This window comes from Corythoichthys intestinalis, chromosome 8 (assembly GCF_030265065.1).
Source record: "Corythoichthys intestinalis isolate RoL2023-P3 chromosome 8, ASM3026506v1, whole genome shotgun sequence".
Lineage (NCBI taxonomy): Eukaryota > Metazoa > Chordata > Actinopteri > Syngnathiformes > Syngnathidae > Corythoichthys > Corythoichthys intestinalis.
Genome location: NC_080402.1, coordinates 46,180,816 through 46,204,206, shown reverse-complemented (window position 1 = coordinate 46,204,206; position 23,391 = coordinate 46,180,816). Strand labels below are relative to the sequence as shown.

Sequence of the window (23,391 nt, the reverse complement as noted above, 5' to 3'; positions counted from 1 at the left end):
GAAAGGAATCTGTAACAATGTCAAATAACTTTATTGGGCATTAACCATGTTTTGTCTTGAGTGTTGTAAAAGAAAAAGTAAGCCACTCCAGAAAATATAAACACACGCACCAAACATATTCAAGATGGTGGTTCTATGTCACAGATTTTTCACTTCAGTTCGTTTAATGTTTTGTATCATCTATTGTACTTGGTCTCACTCAACATAATATATGTACTGCATTTAGTTTTGACAATTTTAAAAAAGTTTAAAAGATATTTAAAATTGAATGGTGTATTTAAGCAGCGTACACCTGTGTCATGGATTTCACTTAACTCAGTACTTCTCAAATAGTGGGGCGTGCAAAGTGATGTTGGGGGGTTGGGGAGCATGTGACCTCGGCGAACATACTTTTTTGCCGTACTACAATTAAGAGTAATTTCACATCCACTCAGTGGGTGGCAGTGGCACTCTCATTTTCAGAGTGACCGCAGTATTTTTGAACCAAACAAGAGCACACAACAACGAGCACTAAGATATGAAGAGCTAAGACGAGGAAATATGATGAAGCGTATGTAACGTATGGCTTCACTTTTAATACAGTGGGAGACAACATGAAGCCAAATCAATTAAAACACCACTTAAAGACATTTGACTCCAATCAGATTAATAAGCCGCTTAATTTTTTTTTACGCGAAAACGTGCTGAATATTGCCATTACTCGTCCCACTTAGTGAGTGTCATATCAGTAAACCAGTGAACACAGTTAGCATCGTCAAAGGTGGCACATGAAGTTGCTCAGTGAAAAATAACCCTACTACATCATAGCAAAGGAGCTGATACTGCCTGCAGCAAAAATAAAAACAGTCCCTCTGTCTAATGACACTGTCGTTTTTGTTCTATAATTACAGTGTACTCTGTGTTAATGTTGCCAATCAATTTGAATTTATAATTATTTATTGATTTTATTAAATTTTATTTTTCAGTATCAAATGGTCAAAAAATGTACCTTGAGTGTAAGTTTACATATATAATGTGACTTTTTTTTTTTTTATTTAGGCAAATTGATGTGCATTGTCTTTTCTGGGAAAAAAACAGTTATAAAGTTATACTGTATTGATCTATATTACTTTTTTTTCCCTTTAATGTTAACAAACACACAATGTTAAGCAGAAAGTTGTGTTTATGATAATTTTAAAGACACATTTACAGTTTTGGCAGAGAGATGGGGGATGTGAAACATTTACGTCATCCTGGGGGGGGGGGGGGGGGGCGTAATAGAAATACTGTAATTGAGAAGCACTGAGTCTTAACTGCAGGAATGTGATTTTTGATTGCTTAGGACGTGATTGCCATCTAGTAGGCCACAAAATAATTTCAGTTTAGTTAATGGGCTGAAAGGGCTATGAGCTTGGCGTGTATTGGTACTTCTTGCTGCACACTTATCGATGTAGCAGTACGTGATTGAACTCTTGCACAATGTGCGGGGTTTACTATTATTACTACTACGACTAATAATAATAATGATAATAATTATTACTATGCAATTATTACTTTGCATGCATATAAATGATCACCTTATCATATTATTATTCACTGTATTAAGTATTATGTACTTTTGATTTTTTGTTTAACTTGGAAGGATTTGATTTAGTTTTGGAATACAAATGTAATGAAAGTCTACACAACTAATGATTTGAACTGATGTTGGCAACTTTGGAGCACTAAAAAATAGGAGCTGGAAGGTCAAAAAGGTTATGAAACCCTGATCTAAAAAAAACCTCCCAAAATCTAGATGGTAGATTGCTGGAGTTCAGAAATTACAGAAAAAAATAACCATTGGATGGCGCTGTTAGACTACTAAATGATGAAATGATGTACCACTTGTTGCCTGTTCTCCTCAGTCCTCTTTTTTCTTTGTTGTTTGGTGAGCTTTGGGTCAGTGTCTGTGCTTGAACAATGCCTCCACTGGAAAAACAGACATATAAATGTTACCTTAGGATACGAATATTATCTTTAGAATAATACAATGCTGCTATTTTTGCAACTTTTGTTCCTATTCATTTATTTAGTTTTGGAATAGATTTGCATGTACTTCACACATTTGAACTGTGACGGATGGCATTGAATGAGCATGTTTCAATGCCATTGATGGCAAAAATTGTCGAGTAAAAAACAAAAAAATGCAAAAAAAAAAAAAAAAATGCAAAAAAAAAAAATATATATATATATATATATATATATATATATATATATATATATATATATATATATATATATATATATATATATATATATATATATATTCCAATATAAAGAAAAAACAAAACAAAAAAAACTGAAATAAAAAAAACATACATTTATGGAAATATTTTTCCTCAATAAAATGAAGATTTAAAACATTTAAATGACTTGCCACAAATTTTGTTATTCTTATCAGATTTTTAAAAATGTTTATGTTATGTTGCTACACTTTTATGACAATTTAAATTCTGTATAATATATGGCGGAAAAGACAGACAAGGCTGCTCTTACACCCCTCTTTAAAATAAACTGCTGTGTTTTGAGCCAAAAGAATTGTTGTGTTTAATAGAACAATATGTTTATATGCTGCCATAACAGTTTCATGGCGCATTACACCCCCAAACTATTTTTAATTTGTCCGTTTTATCCCGGAGACCCCGGTTTAAAGACACCGCGCAACCGCTTTTGTTTCAACTCAGCCATAAAAAGAAGGTAGTTACCGTAATTTCCCGAATGTAAGGCATACCCATGTATAATGCGCACCCCAAATTTACTTGTAAAATCTAGGGAAAATTATTGTACCCGTGTATAATGTGCACCCTAAGTTTAGCACCAAAAAATAGAAGAATACAAGAAAACAGAGCTCGTGTACAGATACAGAAATGTCATTTTACTGACTGGTGAAACACAGCACAAGCATAGCACATTGGTAGTTCAAAACGTTACCGTAAACTGACAATATGTACGGTAATAATCAGAGGCTTAGCGTCCCATTAGGCATATGCAGGCAATAGCCTAGGCGCCCCAGCCAGCAGGGGCCCCCAGAGGGCCAACAGATTTGGCACACAATGGTTTAACACACTCAGCTTCACCACACTGTCATAGCTACAAGTATTGGGAATGATTCAATACCATGGAATCATTTGGCAGATTATCTAACAATTCTGTTATCAGTCCCAATTAGCATACATGTTTAAGCAAGTCTAATCAGTTTTAACACTGCATGTATGTGCAAAGAATGATTCACCAATAACTTTATGAAAAGTCCTTGCTGTAAGTTATGTTGGTTTTCACAGGCCACCTCATTATTCATGTGACTACTTAAAGAAATGGTGTTTTTTTCCCAGAAAGTCTATTAATGGGTCTATCGTATTCCTCGTTGAATACTCTATAAGAAAAATATAACATATATGCATCTAAAATAATCCTAAACGATTTTATCAGCAATTTTAATACTCCTTTTAGCAAGGTTCCTCGGGTATGCGGTATGCCGCTGCGTAGGTTCCCATAGCAACCAGTCTTGTTATTGTCCTACGTCACAAGCGCTGCATATTCTGAGAACGAGAATAGGCGTAAGCGTAAAGTGCGCATTTCGAGCAGAGGACGGCCACCCCGCCTGTTAGAGGATTAATCTGTGCGTCCATGAACGAATGTAAGTATTTCCTCTTCATGCCATAAAGTTCTTATGATAAGTTAGAGCCGTTATCAGCGCGACCGTTTTGTGTTTTTCCTGTTACGTCGGCTGGTTGATCCCACTCATTCTCGCTGCGTCGAGGAGAGCGTTCTTTACATTACATTCGCATTGCACATTTGCTTTAAGAGGGAAGGTGTTAGTTTAGCATCTTAAAATGATGCTGTACATCCATATGAGTGTAAAGTGCTTAGTTTTCGCCACTTTTATGGCCAAGATGACCGCACGCAGCGTGCACTCGAACACCCCCCCCCACCTTCGTGTTCATTTTACTGCGCAAATATATATGTATTAATGCAATTGGGGGGGAGGCACTTTGAGTGTCCTAAAAAGCGCTCTATGAGAGCGAGGCGTTATTAGACTTTTATTAAATATGCTATTGCTCCAAGTCTAACTGTCCCTCTTACTTGCACATGCTCAAAGGGCCCCATGTTGCCTGGGGCCCCCGGGGACCCTTGCTACGCCTCTGGTAATAATATGATCTGATAACATCTTGAACTTACCAGAATCCAGGAGAAAACAAAACAGATGTGACTTTTCTTTTAAAGGGTGCTGTATAACTTGCTCGTTTCATCATGATGAATAAATGTTTCCTCCATGGATTGATACGGTGAAATGAAAGTGAGAACGTAAGTCGGAAATCCAAGAGAGCTCATCGCTGTCGACACGACAGTAACAATAGGAACTACTGTTTTTTGGGTTTGAGTTTCGCGAGGGACAGATATAGTTGACGGACACAGGAAGTCTGTGTTGTGTTACGTTTGTTACGGTCCGAGTTGCGGAGCTGCAATAAACGTTGACTCAAATGAGTTCAAGAAACTAAATTCTGTGCTTTATGAAGAGTGAAAAAAGCAGCATTTAACACAGACAAAATAATTCGGCCGATCAGAGTGAAGTATTACCGAAACAAAATGGTGACGTCACGTACCGTAATGGTCGGCAACGGATCGCCGCATACGTTTCTTCAACACAACATGGCCGTGTCAATAAAAAAAAAAAAAAATCGTTTTTTATATATATATATATTTATATATATATATATATATATATATATATATGTATATATATATATATATATATATATATATATATATATATATATATATATATATATATATATATATATATATATATATATATATTTTATATTTCTGTCTCCATCCATGTACCAGTGTATAATGCGCACCATGATTTTACAAGTTGATTTTAGGGGAAAAAAAAAAGTGTGTGTTATATTCGGGAAATTACGGTATATTTATTATTGGAAATGTCTGTCATTTTTAGCTTAGAATCATTAATTGATGTCTAATATTTAGATTTAAAAAAGACTTCATAAAATTATTCACTTGCATATTTTAAATTTTTAAACAAATTACGTCTCAATGAAAAAAATAGTGTCTGTAAATAGGTCACGGATAACTACCTCATAACTATCACTTAATTGCATTTTTTTGTGTTACTGTCGCATTTTCCCTGATATTTTAGATACCGGTAATAAATAATTGATCCCAAAAAAAAAAAAAAAAAAAAAAAAAAACATTGAAAAGGGTAAAAATTTGAAAAAGAAAATCTCGACCACTCCTTGATGTCTGTGATTTCTGCATTGCGACCCTTGTTATATTACTGTGTTTCACCTGTAAAATCCCCAAAAAGTCAAGCTGTGGCCATTCAGAGCTGTGTCTTGACATATGATACATGCTAAACTGAGTCTTTGGATCGAAACAAGGTAAGTATGCAAAAATATTTCGTTAAAATCACGGTGTCTTTAATTATGCTCTCTCATGCTCTAACCTCGAGTAAGGGTTTAGTTGTTTAAAAAAAAAAAAAAAAATCTTAAAAATGCCCTCCTGTTCAAAATGTTTCTTCCCCCAGAAAATTCAGATTTTAAGCTTTCCAATGATGTACACATGCATATATGTAGGACAGTTTTGAAATTTGGCCAAATTAGGGGTCTCAGAGCGGAACTTCAAGTCACCTGAGTGTTTTCCGCCACATACAGTATACTGTATAAATATATATATATATGTGTGTATATATGTACATATATGTGTGTATATACGTATAACATGGAATTATTTGGAGCAAAAGTTTATAAATAAAAGTGGCTGTCTTACTGGTGTATTCCTGTGGAGACATTTGCGCATTCATGACGTCATTGAAGAGCTTGAGCCAGTCTTGCTGCTCTGTCTCCGTCTCACACGTAAATAGGAAGCAGCGGTCAGGTGTGACAATGGTGATGCCATGCTGCCATGCGCCGTTGCAGTAGGTGCCGGCGGGCAGACCGGGTGACGCGCTGTAGTGCTCCTTGCTGCCCAAAAATACCTCGCCCTTGGCGAAGGCATCCTACAGAGTTATCGCAGAGGAAAAAAAACCCACTATTGCTGACTTCATGTCAAAACAAATACAAGCACAAAACATATGGGATTTGACAACTGAAAGTACAGCTGCTGAAGCCGGGGATCGGACACACTGAAAAAAAACTAAACATTGGCTGAATTTAATAAATATTGGCTAATCAATCACTCCTATAAAAATTACTGCTAATACAATTTAGTAAAATAAATAAAATTAATGAATTAATTTATTAACATTTACAATTTAATAAAATAAATAAAACTAATACATTAATTTACTTACATTGCATTACCTGTAAAATTGTAGATGTGATTGATTAGCCAGTAATTTTTAAATTGAGCCAATGTCTCATTTTTTTCATTCCAGCCAAGGTCTCCGCCTTCAACTGCGACCCATTTTGTCTAGCTCTTTCAGTACTTTAGCCAGCACTCTGGCCGGTTTAAGCCATGCGGATACTTTCTGGCCAATACAACATCTGGCACAAGCATACTGGCATCTCGGTGTAAATTAGATTTAAGAAAAACGAGTGAGCTGGCCAGATAAAGGGTATTTTAAAGCGTGCACACCGCCTGGATGTTCTAAAGTTTTTCTGCTTGATAATCAAGTACGGTACCAATTTGAATTAGTAGGTTAACTGTCAAAAACTTCCAAGTAAATTTGATTGGTTAGAGCCTGTAGTGCACTTACACAAATCTAGCAAAGTGCACAAAATGATCCAGTCAAATAAATTATCATTTTTATTACTATGATTTAAAGTAGTAATATACCTACAAAATGAGCACATTCAGTGTCGTGTGTGTGTGCATGTGTGCGTTTGTCCTACCAGAGGGTCTTTAAAGTACATGAGTCGTCTTTGGTCCAAAGTAAACCATCGCTTCTTGAAGCCTTCAGTTTGCTGCATACACATAACAAAAAAAAAAAAAAAACCCAAAACAACACAATTGATAAACTGAGCCACTGTGAGCTAGAGTTGACTCACTCAATTTTTTCATTTTGCAGGAGAATGATTTAAACTTGTGTGACCGCTGTCGTATTTTTGCCACTAAAAAAAAAAACAATAGTTTATCGCAATTGTGGTATAAATTCAAACATCCTTTCACTCAGGGGTGTCCAAACAGGTCCTCAAGGGCTGCTGTGGGTCATGGTTTTTGTTCCTACCAATTGAGCACAGGCAGTTTAGCCAATGGTGTTTCTACTAAAACAAGCAGCACTTGACTAAAGTGAACTGATTACACTTGTAAGACACCAGATTGGTGAAAAGGTCGTGTTGTTTTGTTGGAACGATATCCAGCACCCACTATGGCCCTATGTGGAATAGTTTGGACATCCCTGCTTTAAATCTATCAATATATAATCCAAGATGATAAATTACATTAAATTTACTAAAATGTGAAGATGCACCCAAGCTTTCAATTTGACCTTAGAAAATTAAGAAAATAACCCATTCTACGTCTCAGTTGTTTCTATTGTAAGTGGATGATACAGCTCCATTTTTTTCTATTGAATGAATAATGGCATCCTTTCATACAGTACATCAGATGGAAAAACAGATGAGAGTCTCTCGACTAAGTGCCAGTTCAGGTTTCAAAATGGTGAAAAGATGACAGAGGCATGGCAAACTGTCAGGTATTATGAGACTACAACACTTCCTTGTATCCAAATGATTAGACATCATTTAGTTGGAATTCATATGAAAAGTCATGCAATCAGGACAAAATTGTCATGGCTTTGCTTTTAGTAAATGCTGTACATAAAAATCATCAATAAGCTAAAAAAAATAGTCTTGAGTGGAGATTTTTTTTTATTTTTTTATTTTTTTTTTTAGAAAAAACTATTATTATGGTACATAATTTTTTTTTAATTCGATGAAATATTACATGTTTTATGAATTAAAAAAAGATTTTGAAAATCTTTTCATGTGTTTTAATTTGACATTTTAAATATATTTCATTTCTAGAGAAAAAAATTCTAAATTTTATTGCCAAATGTATCACATTTGATACACCTAAAATTTCATGATTTTGAGAGTAATTCAGAATTTTGACATTTCTTTTTGAAAAAGAAAATTGATGGATGCAAGTCAACACATGCATCTGCAGGTTCCATGAGGGAAAAAAACAGGATTTAGCTAGGGTTATAGATATTAGAGCGCTTATTACACATATTCATTTTCACATTTCTTTTCACAAATTTGAAAAAAAGGTTTCATTAGGACCTTATTTTTCAAATTTTGGGATTCTCTGACTATTGCTTCATGTTGCAGGTCTTTAAGAGTTAATGACGAAATTTACTAGTTTTACTACATTAAAATGTATATTTTAAAATAAAAGTTGTATTCCTTCCTTACATTTATTTTGATTTCTTCAACATTTTGCGTAATTATTCATTACCCCAAGCAAAGCCCAGTCTTTATGTATGAGCTGTTTTATGACATTTTTCCCTGCAGTTTTCTAAAACACAAGCTAAAATATGGAAGTCACACAATTGTCCTCCTGCAAGAGTGGACCTACCCTGGGACCTGTTTTCTCCATGTAGCCCTCCTTCAGGAAGTTGCGGGTGAGTTTGGGAACCAGCTGAGAAATACAAACCGACAAAAATAAATAAATACATAAATAAATTAGTTCGATAATTACCTATCTTCAAACGTGGTATGGCCTAAATGTTGTAGGCAAAACAGTTTAGCAATTTGGGAACACACTTCTGATTGGAACTCATTTAGGACAACCCCGTTCAACAAAGTAAGAGCCATGAAATAAAAAATGGTTGTTTCAAACCCGAGTGGACAACTTCCAAATTTATTTTTGACCATGATTGACACTCTATTTGATGTTAACAGGTGAAACTGGAATCCTTGACTGTTAAAAAAAATAAAAAATAATAATTTTTAAAGTGAATCCAAAAATGTCTGGCTTTGTTCAACTTCAGGCATGGGTCCACAAAACCTTTTCATGCACTCTAATATAACATGCTGTGCAATTGGTTTTAAACAGTTCAGAATGTACACAGTCAGCAGTGATAGTGTCCAATACCAGTGTTGTCACGGATTACTTAAAAAAGTAATTTAATTACTGATTACTGATTACACCTACAAAAAGTAATCCAGTTTAATTACTGATTACTTTATTATCAAAGTTACTAAGTTACTTTAAAAGTAACTTATCAGTTACTTTTTACCAATTTTTCTCCTTTTGCTGCCTCAACATAAAAAAACATTAAAAAAAAAAAAAAAAAACTGAAAAATTTCATCACGTGTAATTGAGTTTTTCACGTAAGGCTTAATCTTTGAGTTAGCGGGGGTTTAATTAGTCAATGGATTTGATTTCAACCATCATTGACTCGCCCTAGCTTAGCCATCCCGGAGCCTTAAAACTAACAAATAACTGACAAACTGCACGAAATTTGTTCAAATAAAGTCCAATGACTAATTAAATCCCCGCTAACTCCAAGATGAAGCCCAATGTAAAAAATTCTGAAATTCCCCTTTGAAATAAAGACCTAGCCATTAAAATGTTGTCTATAAAAGTTGTAAAGCAATAAAACAACAAAATTTATGAAATGAACAAAAATCCTACAACGTACATTTTTCATAATGGGTCAAAATCATTTTTCGAACAGATCATGTGACTAGCACCTTGAGACTATCCTTTGCTTTGCTTAGCCAAAACTACACCAGAGGAGGCAAGATGGATATTTAGAATTTCTTTAAACCTAAGCTTTCAAACGCTACCAACAACAACTTGAACAGTTGATTGAACTCGAACAGTATCAAGATGTGTGTGTGTGTATTATTGCCCAAAAGTTTGGAGACACCTCAAAGGTGGATACTTTGAAGAATGTAGAATACATAGCTGTTTTCAGTTATTTCACTTTCTTTGCCGTTCCACATGTTTGTTCATAGTTTTGATGTCTTCAGTGAGAATTTACAATAGCAGTGAAAATATATAAAACGCAAAAATTATGAAGTGTGTCCAAACTTTTGACTTTCGTTTCAGTCTTCAACATGCTTCTCCCCCCAGTCCCACAAATGTAAAACTGCCTGCGATTACAAACTCTAACTATAAAATGTACATAATTACACATATTATAAAGGCTAGTTGCTGGCTGTCTCGTCACCTGTCGTCTTGTTTTGAGTTATTTTCGCGACGCGTTGTGCTGTAATTCCAAGTGCGTCCTTGTTGAATTGGATGTCGAGTATATAGCGATCGACAGTCCATCTGAGCCAGCGCAGAGTTTGCAACGCACGGAGATATTTTTGTCATCTTTACTGGACGGATATGTGAAGTAATGGCTGTATCTCCAGTGAGCAAATGCAGCCGTTTGTTGTATCGCTCCGGCTCCTTTACTGTTAGCATCCTGATAGGTAGCCAGGCTATGTGGCAGACGGCGCGCATACAGCATGGTACTGCACGTGACCCGTTTTTTTCCGATGAGAAAACGTGAGATGTGATGTCACTCCCAAACTCAAATGTGGTATTTTCTATTCAAATGCTCTTCGTACATGACTACAGTATTCTTCATTCTACATACAGTATGAGGCAAAAACAAAATAGTAACGCACAGTTACTGAGGAAACTAACTTTAATCAGATTACTGGCTTGGAAAAACTAACTCGTTAGATTGCTCGTTACTGAAAGAAAGTAATCAGATTACAGTAACACGTTACTGACAACACTGTCCAATAACCCCATGATCCTAGTGAGGATAAGCAGTACGAATAATGAATGAATGAGTGAATGGTATGAGAGTCCTTCAGTCATTTTCCCTTCTGATTTTTTTTTTTTTTCATATCAAATTCCTCACTTTGCTTCAACTTTCCAAGATGCGCTATTGAGTACTGACCTCAGCATCTGTGGCTCCAGGAAAGGCCACCTTCATATAGTGAAGCTGAGCAGCTCGGATAGAATTGAACCAATCGACAATCTCCTGCAAAGACAAGGCGAGGAATCATACAGTGGCTAAAACATATATCAACACCCCAAGGCAGACCTTGCCGCTGTCGTGGTAAAGGAAGATGTTGCGGGTGCTATAGTCTTTGAGGTATGTGATCTGCAAGCCGTTAGGGTGTCCAATCTTCTCAGGCTGGAAGGTTGCATTGATGCTGTCCACCTTTATCACCGCTTTGGGCTCCTTGGCCTGCAGGGGTTAAGCAATATAAATCATAATCTCTTTGTAGAGAAATCACCTCACCATGTTACCATTTCTTAAAAAAAAAAAGGAAGTAATATCATGACAAATAGTTCTTTATCTTTATTGGTTTATCTTTTCCTCATATTTTCTTACATCATATTTGGTGAAGTACTTGAGCGTGCCCTCACGCTCGGAGAGGACGAAACGCCTGGTAAGGAACTGCCCGTTGTCCCGCCCCATTTTCATCAAGGTGCCATCCCTGGTGGCTGCAAGTCAAAGCTTATAGTCATCAGTATCATTCCTTCCCCAAACAAGAAGTTTTTTTTTTCATCATACAACACACATTTTTTTGTTTTTTTTAAATCTAAAATATACTGTGTATGATATGTAATGATTTACTCATTACTATCATTCATTTTCTGTACCATTTATCCTGACGAGGGTACCAAATAATATACAAAGTAATCTAAAGAAGCAACACTAAAAAGCTACAGATGTACTCTGAGTGAGAGAAGACTTCTCCCTAAGCAGCTAAATTCAAAGTATCGCCATATTTCAGACCTCTGTGACTTTTGTCCGTTGACCCTTTGTCTTCTCCTATCATTTAACCCTCTGAATTTCAGTTAACTAGGCAGACCCATTATCAAGTTGTTACGAATTTCCTCTTCTGACCTCTATGAACCTTGAACCCATTGCCCTAAAATTTAATAACCTCTTTCAAGTTTGATAAGTCCCGTTATTCATCCTTGAGTTTTCTTGAACATAAACATAGACAAACAAACAGACATACAGAACCGAATATGTAAAAAAGTAAAAATACGTTTTTTTTTTTTTTTTTTAAATACATCATCGTGTGTGTTCACTTACCTTCCTCGTACGTAAACGTTTTTCCAGGCTCGCTGAATTCATTGCGCTCGTACTTTGCTCGTATCCACTGCTCTTTCAACACCCTGGGGAAACAAAAGAAAATCGACCAGCACTATTAATTATAAGAGGTTTAAAACAGCATTGGCGATCATGTAGGTGTGCTTTGAACTCATCAGTAGTCCCTGTGTCATTACAAACAGATTGGCAATTTTGGTGAGTATTAATATGAAGGGTGTAACGGTTCATGTAGTATTTGTATTGAACCGTTTTGGTATGGGGTGCTCGGTTCGGAGCGGAGGCGTACCGAACGTGTTTCTGACGTAATGTAACCCGAGGCTGTGAGTCAATCGGGTTACAGTTTCTTTGTGTAGATTATATTTACTCCGTCTTCTCTACTATAATGAGGACCAACACGGTAAGACAGTAAATTAGAAACGTCAACGGTGCGACAACGTAGCCGCCACGAGAACGCAGTGAAACGCGGGCGTCAAAGTCAATCAGCCAATGCACACCAGTCGCAGTGCGGCCGCGTGTTAGACGTGTCCCAGAAGCGGCTCAACGCGACGCACGGAAAAAAACAGCAGACTTCATTATTTCACGCGAGACGCGGCCCTCCTGCGTCAATAATACTGGCTAGGATCGGGCAGACCGGAAGTCACTCATGTAAAAATACGGTGGATCCGGTCGATTTTCAAACTAATATGCAATCGTAACCCACTTTTTGAGTTCATCAGATCTCTTGAGTGGTAGATCGGGGCACAGTTGACTTTGTTGATTTACTGCTGTCTTCTCTGCTATAACAATAACCAACACGGCCCCGTGTTCAATACAAAACCCTCCTACCACAACAAAACAAGTAGAAACTAATATTCACAAAGGAACTAAAGTTATACAACATAAAATATACAATATAAATGAATACTACATCACATTTGTAAAATATAAACGCATAATAAAAGAAATAATAACCCATTTAAATAAAATAAATTGAAATGAACTAAAACACCTGTAATTAAATAATAAGAATAATACACAGATCCTGCTTACACAATTAAATTTGTTAATTTTTTTTTCTTCTAATTTTGTGGCGCTTTATTGTGAGAAAATCCACCAATAAAGCTTTTGAAAACCGTTCATAAGAAAAAAAAAATGATTCATTGAGGCATTTCATTTGTAAAATACATGTTAAAATCTTTGCCATTGGGATTGCTTTTCTCGTTAGCACAGGACTTCTGTTTTCTTCTTTCTTTCAGAAAGAAAGCTAACCAATACGCGGGGTCTGAAAGGCAAATTGTTGTTGGATTATTATTTTTAATTACCCGCTACTTTTTGAGCAGAATTCTAGCTTTGTATAGGCTAATGTTCCTATTGTTGAAAGCACAAAAGAATTTAATAAACAACTAGCACATTTATATTTTGCATTTTGTTTTCTTACTGTACCGAAAATGAACCGAACCGTGACCTCAAAACCGAGGAACGTACCGAACCGAGATTTTTGTGTACCATTACACCCCTAATTAATATTGGTTAATTAGTCCCCTCAGGCATCCGCGATTCCTGAATCGCAGAATTTTTCCCAGATCTCAAGTGCACGGAATACAAGGGCAGGTGCGGAAAATTTCGTTTTACCTGTAGTTTTCATCCTGGCCGCTAAATGTTGTGATTAGAGCCACTGGGCCCTGCTTTTTATAGAAAAAACATGCTTAAGCCTTACTTAGAATGGCTGTGAAGTGCGGGAAGCAAATGGCAATAGATGCAACACGAAAACAAAATCACCACAACTGAAGTACAGACTACAGACTTACAACAGGAATAGACTTAAAACTTTAATGATATACTAGTAGATACACTTTGGGAGATCTCTCTTTGTGCCCATCTCTGCTCCGACATAGTATTCCAGCAGAGATTGTGATATGACTGTTGTATGAAATGTTTTGCACTTGATAAGTAATGCATATTAATTTGCCCAAAAGTGACAAGGACGTTGATATTAAAAAAATGTTTAACCACATTTTGCATCGTCTTGTAATTGCAAATAATTTATTCCAAAACCGCTTTTATTATTCTTGCAATAATTTGCTTGAAACAACATTCAATCTGCGGAAACAAGAATCGCTCTCTACAGATTTCAGGATCATTCTCCACAGAATTAACACTTTTTCACCTCTGGTTACTGGGGGGACTTATTGGTAAGGAGAAGGACACGTAAAATGCTGAGTTAGTATGATAGCATCAATGCTATCGTTCTATGATAAGTTAAAAAAAAAAGTAAAATATCTCTGATCTTACTGGCAGTCTTTGTGCGACGGCTTATAGTAGTAGAAGGGAACGGCAGCCTCGTATTTGCTCTTCATCCGCTCATTTCCGTTCTCTGCCATAAACTAGCATTTTTCGAAAAGAGCATAGATAGCACGTTACAATAACAGTGGGTTACATCATTTTAAAATAATATTCAAAAGCGAGTATAATCGATGGTGTTACCTGGACTTCGTGGTCCTCCCAGTGGGAAAGACTCAATGATTTAACTTTGCTGATGTCAGGAATGTTACGGTGGATGCCGGAACAGGCCAGGCAGATGAACACCCCCAATGAGGTCGAGCCCCAGTCAGGATCTGCGCAACCGTAAAACGGAGTCAACCATATTTGTTATTTCATTTTCATTTCATACATATTTACAGCTAGGTGGTTTGGTTAAATACCCGTTTTGACCTGCTTTGTGAAGATCTACTCACTATCTGCCTGTTGTTGTTGTAAAATTCACTGCCACCATCTCACCACTCGCAACCCCAAGCACAAAATCAACCTCGGAAAACTCATAAGTCTGGTCAACCATAAGTTGAGGTTCCAATGTATATTGTGAAGCATAGCAGATGTATTCAATTAAAGTGGTTCCTTGAGATACGAGTGACCCAACTTTTCAAGCTTTCAGGTAACATTCGGATTACTTTTTTTTCTTTGATTTGCGAGCATAGGTTTGAGAAATAAGCGCGGCATGGCAGCACTGAACTGTGAAACTTTGCTATCAAATTAAATATACAACAAAGAGAATTTCGCTTTGTGTCTTTAAAACAATCACATAGCGTTAGCTTTAGCCTGTTTTACCGATTGCTCCAGTATAAAAAGGATGTGAACCTTTTGGGATTTGTCACATTTCTGCATGAAATCACCTTCAAATGTGATCTGATCTTTGTCAGAATCACACAGATGAAAATAGTGTCTGCTTTAACTAAAACCACCCAAACATTTATAGGTTTTCATATTTTAATGAGGATAGCATGCAAACAATGACAGAAGGGGCTAAAATAAGTGAACCCTCTGCCTAAGGAGACTTAAAGAGCAATTGAAACAAATATTTATTAAACATTTTAAGTCAGGTGTGTGCCCAATCACTGATGAGTGGTTTAAAGCTGCCCTGCCCAATATAAAACACAAACCTGGTAAAAATGTCTTGATGAGAAGCATTGTCTAATGTGCATCATGGCTCGGTCAAAAGAGCCGTATGAAGACCTGCGATCAAGGATTGTTAATTTGTATAAAGCTAGAATAGGATACAAAACCATCTCTAAAAGTCTGGATGTTCATCAGTCGACAGTCAGAGATGTTGTCTACAAATGGAGACAGTTTGGCACTGTTGCTTCTCTCTTAAGGAGTGGCCGTCCACCAAAGATGATGCCAAGAGGGGTAAAAAAGAACCGTAGAGTGTCTGCTAAAGACTTACCGAAATCACTGGCACATTCTAATATCTCTGTGCACACATCAACTATATGTAAAACTATGGCCGACAATGGTGTTCATGGGAGGACTCCACGGAGGAAGCCACTGCTGTCTAAAAACAAAAATTGTTGCTCATTTAATGTTGGCACTTAGAGACTCCACAGATTTTTGGCTAAATATTTTGTGGACCGATGAAACAAAGTTGAATTGTTTGGGAGTAACACACAAGGTCATGTGTGGAGGAAAAATGGAACAGCTCACCAACATCAACACCTCATCCCTGCCGTGAAGCATGGTGGAGGGAGCATCATGATTTGGGGCTCTTTTGCTGCCTAATGGCCTGGACAACTTGCAATCATTAATGGAAGAATGAATTAAAAAGTTTATCAGGATGTTTTGCAGGAAAACCTGAGGCCGCCTATCAGACAAACAGTTGACGCTAAAAAGAGAATGGATGCTGCAACAAGACAATGATCCAAAACACAGAAGTAAATCAACTCCAGAATGGTTTCAGAAGAACAAAATACACGTTCTGGTGTGGCCAAGTCAAAGTCCAGACTTGAATCCCATTGAGATGCTGTGGCATGACCTAAAGACAACCATTCAGGCCAGGCATCCCAGGAATCTGACTGAACTACAGTAGTTCTGTAGAGAAGAATGGGCCAAGATTAGTCCTAATCGATGTACCAGACTGATCTTCAGCTACAGGAAGCATCTGGTTGAAGTTATTGCTGCTAAAGGGGGTGGGGGGTGGGGGCAAAATATTAAATGTGATGGGTCACTTACTTATTTTTCCCTCTTCTGTCATTGCTTGCATACTATCCTCATTAAAACATGAAAACCTATAAATGTTTGGGTGGTTTTAGTTTAAGCAGACACTGTTTATTTATCTGTGTGATGTTGACAAAGATCAAATCACATTTGATTGTGATTTTATGATGCAGAATTGTGAGAAATTCCAAAAGGTTCAGTTACTTCATACTACTGTATGAAACAATGCAAAGCGCTTTTGACGGACTAACATTGTCAGTTCTGCAGTTTTATCAAGATATATTAAAAAACCGGTGAAAAAGATATAGATCGATAATATGACAATAAGCACAGACATATATTCTTTACCTTCTGCAAAGGATGACTAATATGATGACAGCTAACCCTCCAGCAGATGAGCTGAAACTTTTTCGACCAACACTATCTTTGAGATCTACCAATCGCTTGTAAGCGATGTATTGGGCACCTCTGCATTATAGTATACTGTACTGTATCCATGTGTCTGTATCAAAATGAATTATACCTAAGGTGGTCAAGTCACACACATACACCAGGAGTGGCACAATGGTCACTGAATTGAAGCATAAGCAAACGAGTGCGCTACAGCACACAACAGGCTGAAGGCTGTGATGAAGACTGTCCATGTCCTCTACTGGCTAACTCATAACTCCATGGTAACAGCTAGTCCGCAATGAAATTAATCAGCCCTGATTAAAAAAAGGGAAAAAGTCAAAACTCCAAGGATCGATTGATACAGAGCCAAGCTACAGTATATAACTACTAAGTTTCTAGATAATTGGTTCACGAACAACAAAGAAGTTGAAGTTCAAAGCTAGTTTCCACAAGAAGAAAAAGAACAACAACTACTTGCAGGGCGACTTGCATGGCATTCAGCCCGTAAAAAAATGTTACGTTTTCTTAAGCTATGATTTTATTATGTACTATAGAGATTTAGCTTTCAATTCTGGAACATCATCTGTGTTGATCATTGTTTGAATTACTGGTGCACGATAATTATTGGTTGGATAATTATCGGTCTGATAATAGGAATTATGACATCATCCCAATAAATCCAATAACATTATTAATAGGACCGATAATATGTACTATGCTGGCTGGCCTGGAAATCAGTTGACCACTTGCGGGGCATTGCTGCCACCTGCTGGTCAGAATAATGCGCTGCATCTATAATTTGTTCCACGAACTCATTCACTTTACACAGTGCTGTGTCTAGCGGTAGCATTGACAATCGTGAATGCTTTCTGTTACTTACGTTTCCGCCCCAGGATTATATGTCTGTAAGTATTTGTTTACTATAACATTTGGATGTGCAATATATGTTTACTTTGGTGGTGAAGGGTCATATGTACAGAACTTCATAAGTTGTTGTGTTATAGAAGCCAGCCAATGCTTAAGGCTAGTAGCTCAAGCTAGTGTGCTATGCTATGCATACATATAATAGTTGTCGTGTAAAACAATACCTGTTGGGTTTATGTTTTAGTTCAGTGCTCGTTGTTCAGGAAACACATCTTCAATTATACTGACTATTTGATTGTGATTTGACTCAAATTATATTTATTTGAAAAAATAAATATTGGCACACTATTTGAAGTCAAGACTGTTCTTGTCTTTGTTTTGTTCATTATAATAATGTTCATGTCATTATGAAAATTCTGGTGAGGTCAAAGGCAAATGTATGTTGAATCCACCATTATTATTATTATTTTTTTTAAAAACCTCCAGGTGTTCAAAAACTCGGGTGAATATACATTTAAATAAATTATATATTTATTATCGGTTATTGATATCGGTATCGGCTTTGAGGAGCAGGAAGTTATCGGTATCGGTTTCAAAAAATGGATATCGTGCACCCATAACATTATTATGATTATTTTTGTTTGTTTGTTTTTTTGAGTGGTTGAAACAGATTAATGGCATTTTATAAAGGTAATGTATGCGTGTTTTGAGCATTGTGCCCATTAGTGTTTTTTGTATAAACTTTTTAAAGTGATCCTCTAGTTTTAAGACAAGTAATTCTTAAAAGATACATCTTAGTATGAGTTATAATAATTTGACATTAAATCCCTCTTAATGTTTTCGTTTTAATAAAATTTGTAAAATTATTTTAACTGATTGTTCGCCATGGTTGTTGACGTCGCAGTGCTGTGACGTCACAAATCCCGCTGCTAGACTTCAGCGTGTCATTCATTAGCAACATCTCGTCAGTTCGTCCCTTCCAATTTGAACCAGAGCGGAAAAGTGAAGAGCAGGACAGCACTGTCAGTCGTTCACAAGACGAGCAGCAAAGGCGAAATGCAGAGCAAGAAATACCTGATGAGGCAAGAGTTGGGCTAAACTTCTGGTGTACTTGCGGCAAGTGCATCTTGATGACAACGGAGCGAGAGAGCGTATGTTGTCGAGAACTCAGGTTTTTGTCAGCAGATCTTCAAGGTGAGTTATTGCGTCATCAAACTCATTCCAATATAATTGTGTAGTTTGTTAGCATCCAGAGCTGTCGTATGCTTTACATACAGTACAGGCCAAAACACATTGGCATTCGTGCCTTTTTATTTTCTTGACCATTGACATTATAAACTCTCACTGAAGGCAATAAAACTTTGAATGTGTGGCGAGCTAGGGAAGGATGCGGAGTATCAAACCACGGAGCTAATCCGCGTTGTTTTATTGACATTTAGGCTGCAAGAAATAGCAATGTCTGTCTGGCATGCGACCCGCGGAAGGTAACAGTTATTTCCAGCTGTTCCCTTCACAAAGTACCCCCCCCCCCACCCCCACCACACAACGTGCCAACATAATTTCCGCCGGTGAATTCTGTTATAACTTGCTACAAATGCACACGTGTGTATTGTGTACTTAGAAAAAAGGTGAAATAACTAAAAACGTGTGATATTCTAGTATCTTCAAAGTAGCCACCCTTTTCTCTGATTACTGTTTGGCACTCTTGCCATTCTCGCGATGAGCTTTCAGAGGGAGTCCCCTAAAATGGATTTTGACTTCACATGTATGCCATTCCGGCGATGAGAATTTATTGCTTTATCAATGGGGTTGGGACATTTGTGTTGCATTGAATGAATTGCATTGGACGTGCTTTGATCAGTTTGAGTGGCAGCATCACTCATATTAGCTGAATACTGAACACACACACTTACTGCCTGATGAACTGACAGTAGAGGTGAATTATTAGCTTCCTCTGTGACTAGCGGTACGCCCGAAGGTTCGCCTCCCGCTGTAGCGACAGGAGCGGCTTGGGTGCTTAAGAGGGCGGCCAGAGTGTCTCGTCCGTCTCGCTTCATTGCACGCATTTCACTCGATATCCGAGCAGGCTGAGGCTTCTTGTGCGAGAAAATAGTTGGAACAGCATTTGGTTTTAGTCTGCGCTTATATCTAGCCGCTCCGGTGAGATCTTTCATTAGTTGTCATCTACTAAAATCCTCAAACGCGGTAGGAGAAAAATGGCGACAACAAAGCCTTGGTTGTTTGGGAAGATTTGCTTGTCTACAGGCATTTTCCCAAACCTTTCTTCTCTTCTTGTCAACAGGAAATTTGTGGAGACTCGCATCACTCTCCTTGTTTCCATTTGACTCGAAATTGCATCCATAAGCAGCACATCGTGGCATTTTACTTCGCGAGTTAAGCCAGTAATACACAGTTGTTGTACACACGCTACACGATTGGAAAAATATCATCTACGTCATCACTCCGCGTCCGCAGAACATGGCGCCAACTATCGGTCAAAATATGCACTAAATATTATAAAATATTTCCATTGATTTAACATTTTATGTGTTTCTAACGACATATTTTAATACAAGAGAACAATTGTGATTTATTAGAGCCTACATGTCTTTAAAATCGAGGATCACTTTAAGACCAACCTTGCATCAGAATAATAAATTCTACAAACAATGAACTGAAAGGTGGTGACACTACAAATAACAAAGAAATGTTAAAATACATGTTTCAATTTTATGCTTCATTCACCTTCTTCTTATCTACTCAGCAAACATTCTTATCTTCTTATCTCAGAAGATGGCAGAATGCAGCATTCCTAAAAGGAGAGTCATTTTTTTGTTTTTGATTTTACTTTATTTTCTGAACCGTTTTTCCTGGATATTCTTTACACTATACTCTGAGCATGTCACTTCAGTATTATGGATCAACTGATTTGATTTTTCTTTTTTAGGCCAATGCCAAAAAGGGCAGTTAAAAGTATCAGTTAGTAAAAGTAAAAGTATCAGTTAGTTGAATCGGACACAGTGTTTGGGTGTGTGTGTGTGTGTGTGTGTACGTGTGTGTGTATTTTCAAGGGTTCTGGCCTTCCATCAACATTGTTTTAATGTCTTCCCTTTATCCATCTCATGTCTCCTTTTAACCTAATCTATTTCTACTGACGCACAATAAAGTTGGAATCCTTAATAAACTATTACCAAAGGTGTTTCATTTTAATACTGTATAATGTGGCACATAGAAAAGTGAAGCTTCCACTGCATGCCAGTAAAGAAAACCGGAGCGGGCGTGTCCAACGTGTCAGGACTTGCACTAAACCTTAGTTGCATTCACATAACACAATCAAAGAAATATTTCTCAAGAAAAAGGACTTTTTCTAACTTTTAAACCCAAGAAAAAAAAAGTTGTTTAGTATAAGAAACGCTAGTCTCACCTGGAGCCCCACAGTCTGCACAGGTGTCATTTCCTGCCCTTTGCAGGATCTCCCTGAGTGCTCGGGTAGACATTGACGTGAACTTTATCAGAAGACAGAAAAATAAAAACTGGTGGCCTGTGGTCTGTGATAGATAGATCCAGAGTGTGTTTCCTCCTTGCTATAGCCCGCTAGAAAGCACCTGATACTGGACTAACACGATGGCAAAGTTCTCACAGAGCGAACGCGTCCATGCTTGGTAAACTGTCTGCGCGTAAATTCTGCGAGTGACACGGCCCACTAAAGTGTGAGTCTGCGCGTGTGCCCGTGTAACTTGATACTGTGCAGGAAGTCCATTGCAGAAGGTTGCGCAGACATGCTTTTTCACCCCTTTGCTTGGTTATGCAAAAATCCATTGCGCATGTAAGGTTAGTTGGACGGGCGCCCAAGCAGGTGGGGGCCTCAAATGGCAGAAAAACATTTGTGGCTCTGTTTTTTTGACGATGCACTTGACATTACAGCTTATCGACATTCAAGTAAGGTTCTGCCATTGACGGCTATGCACGTCCAAATTTCGGTGTCAGCTGTCTTTCTGCACTGATGAATCTTGGGTATGCGGTCACTACGCTCGCGGTTTGACCAGAGGCGTAGCAAGGGTCCCCGGTGGCCCCAGGCAACGAGCAACATGGGGCCCTTTTGAGTCACGTGACACACATACCACTCGCGCAGTATAATGAACACAAAGGTGAAGGGGTGCGAGTGCGCGCGGTGCATGCACGTGCAGTCCATCTTGGCCATAAAAGTGGCGAAAACTAGCACTTCACATTGACTCATATGGATGTACTTACATTAGTTCATGGACGCGCACATTTTAACAAGTGGCTCTCCTCTGCTCGAAATTCTCGCTCCCAGAATACACAGCGCTTGTGACGTAGGACAATAACAGGACTGGTTGCTATGGGAATGTACGCATACCCAAGGAACCTTGCTAAAAGGAGTATTGAAATTGCTAATAAAATGGTTTAGGATTATTTTAGATGCATATATGTTGTATTTTTCTTATAGAGTATTCAACGAGGAATACAATAGACCCATTAATAGACTTTTTTGGAAAAATCACCATTTCTCTTAGTAGTTACGAGTAATGAGTTGGCCTGTGATAAGCAACGTAAAACAACTCAGCAAGGACTTTCCAAAGAGTTTGGTGAGTCACTCTTTAAACAATCATGTGGTATTAATAGCTGATTGGACTTTCTTAAACATGTAAAATCTACGTGACATAGTTAGTGCTGATTGGGACTGATAACAGAATCGTTAGATAATCTGCCAAATGATTCCATGTTATTGAAACACTCCCTACACTTGTCGCTGCGACAGTGCAGTAAAGTTGCGTGTGCTAAATCTGTTGGCCCTCTGAGGGGGCCCCTTCTGGCTGGGGGCCCTAGGCAATTGCCTGGTTTGCCTAATGGGACGCGACGCCTCTGGGTTTGACCACGAGGTTATTTCAGGAGCCACATCAACAATTTCAGGTAAATCTTAATTTTATTGCTGGTTGTTTTTATATGATTGTGTTGTATGTTTAAAAATAAAATACTTTGTACGTCTCAGTTTCTTTTATTCTCCTTTTACACAGATACTGAATAGCTGTTACGCAATGTATTGATTCTAGTTTTCCGTCTGTCGAAACAACTGTAAGGGTGCCACTCCAATTTCGCTGTGTTTCAACACGATGGAATCATTTGGCAGATTATCTAACAATTCTGTTATCAATCCCAATCAGCACTAAGTCTGTTACGTAGATTATACATGTTTAAGAAAGTCCAATCAGCTATTAATACCACATGATTGTTTAAAGAGTAACTCACCAAACTCTCTGGAAAGTCTTTGCCGAGTTGTTTTACGTTGCTTTTCACAGGCCAACTCATTACTCGTAACTACTAAAAGAAACGGTGATTTTCCAAAAAAGTCTATTAATTAGTCTATTGTATTCCTCGTTGAATACTCTATAAGAAAAATACAACATATATGCATCTAAAATAATTCTAAACTATATTATTAGCAATTTCAATACTCCGTTTAGCATGGTTCCTTGGGTATGCGTACATTCCCATGGCAACCAGTCCTGTTATTGTCCTACGTCACAAGCGCTGTGTATTCTGGGAGCGAGAATAGGCGTAAGGTGCGCATTTCGAGCAGAGGACAG

At 37.5% G+C, this 23,391-nt stretch overlaps 1 protein-coding gene across 1 annotated transcript; it reads right to left on the bottom strand.

Annotated features, from left to right (window-relative positions):
* Nucleotides 1-19: 19 nt before the first annotated feature.
* zgc:92360 (uncharacterized protein LOC436988 homolog) lies at nt 20-21,472 on the bottom strand. The gene is made up of 11 exons (XM_057843789.1): nt 21,210-21,472; nt 14,525-14,655; nt 14,333-14,424; nt 12,044-12,126; nt 11,330-11,442; nt 11,036-11,182; nt 10,889-10,972; nt 8,560-8,622; nt 6,873-6,944; nt 5,809-6,037; nt 20-1,947 (listed from the first exon to the last, which is right to left on the bottom strand). The coding sequence occupies exons 1-11, from the start codon at nt 21,280-21,282 to the stop codon at nt 1,919-1,921; spliced, it is 1,116 nt and encodes a 371-aa protein (XP_057699772.1). The 5' UTR covers nt 21,283-21,472; the 3' UTR covers nt 20-1,918.
* Between the last annotated feature and the right edge of the window lie 1,919 nt (nt 21,473-23,391).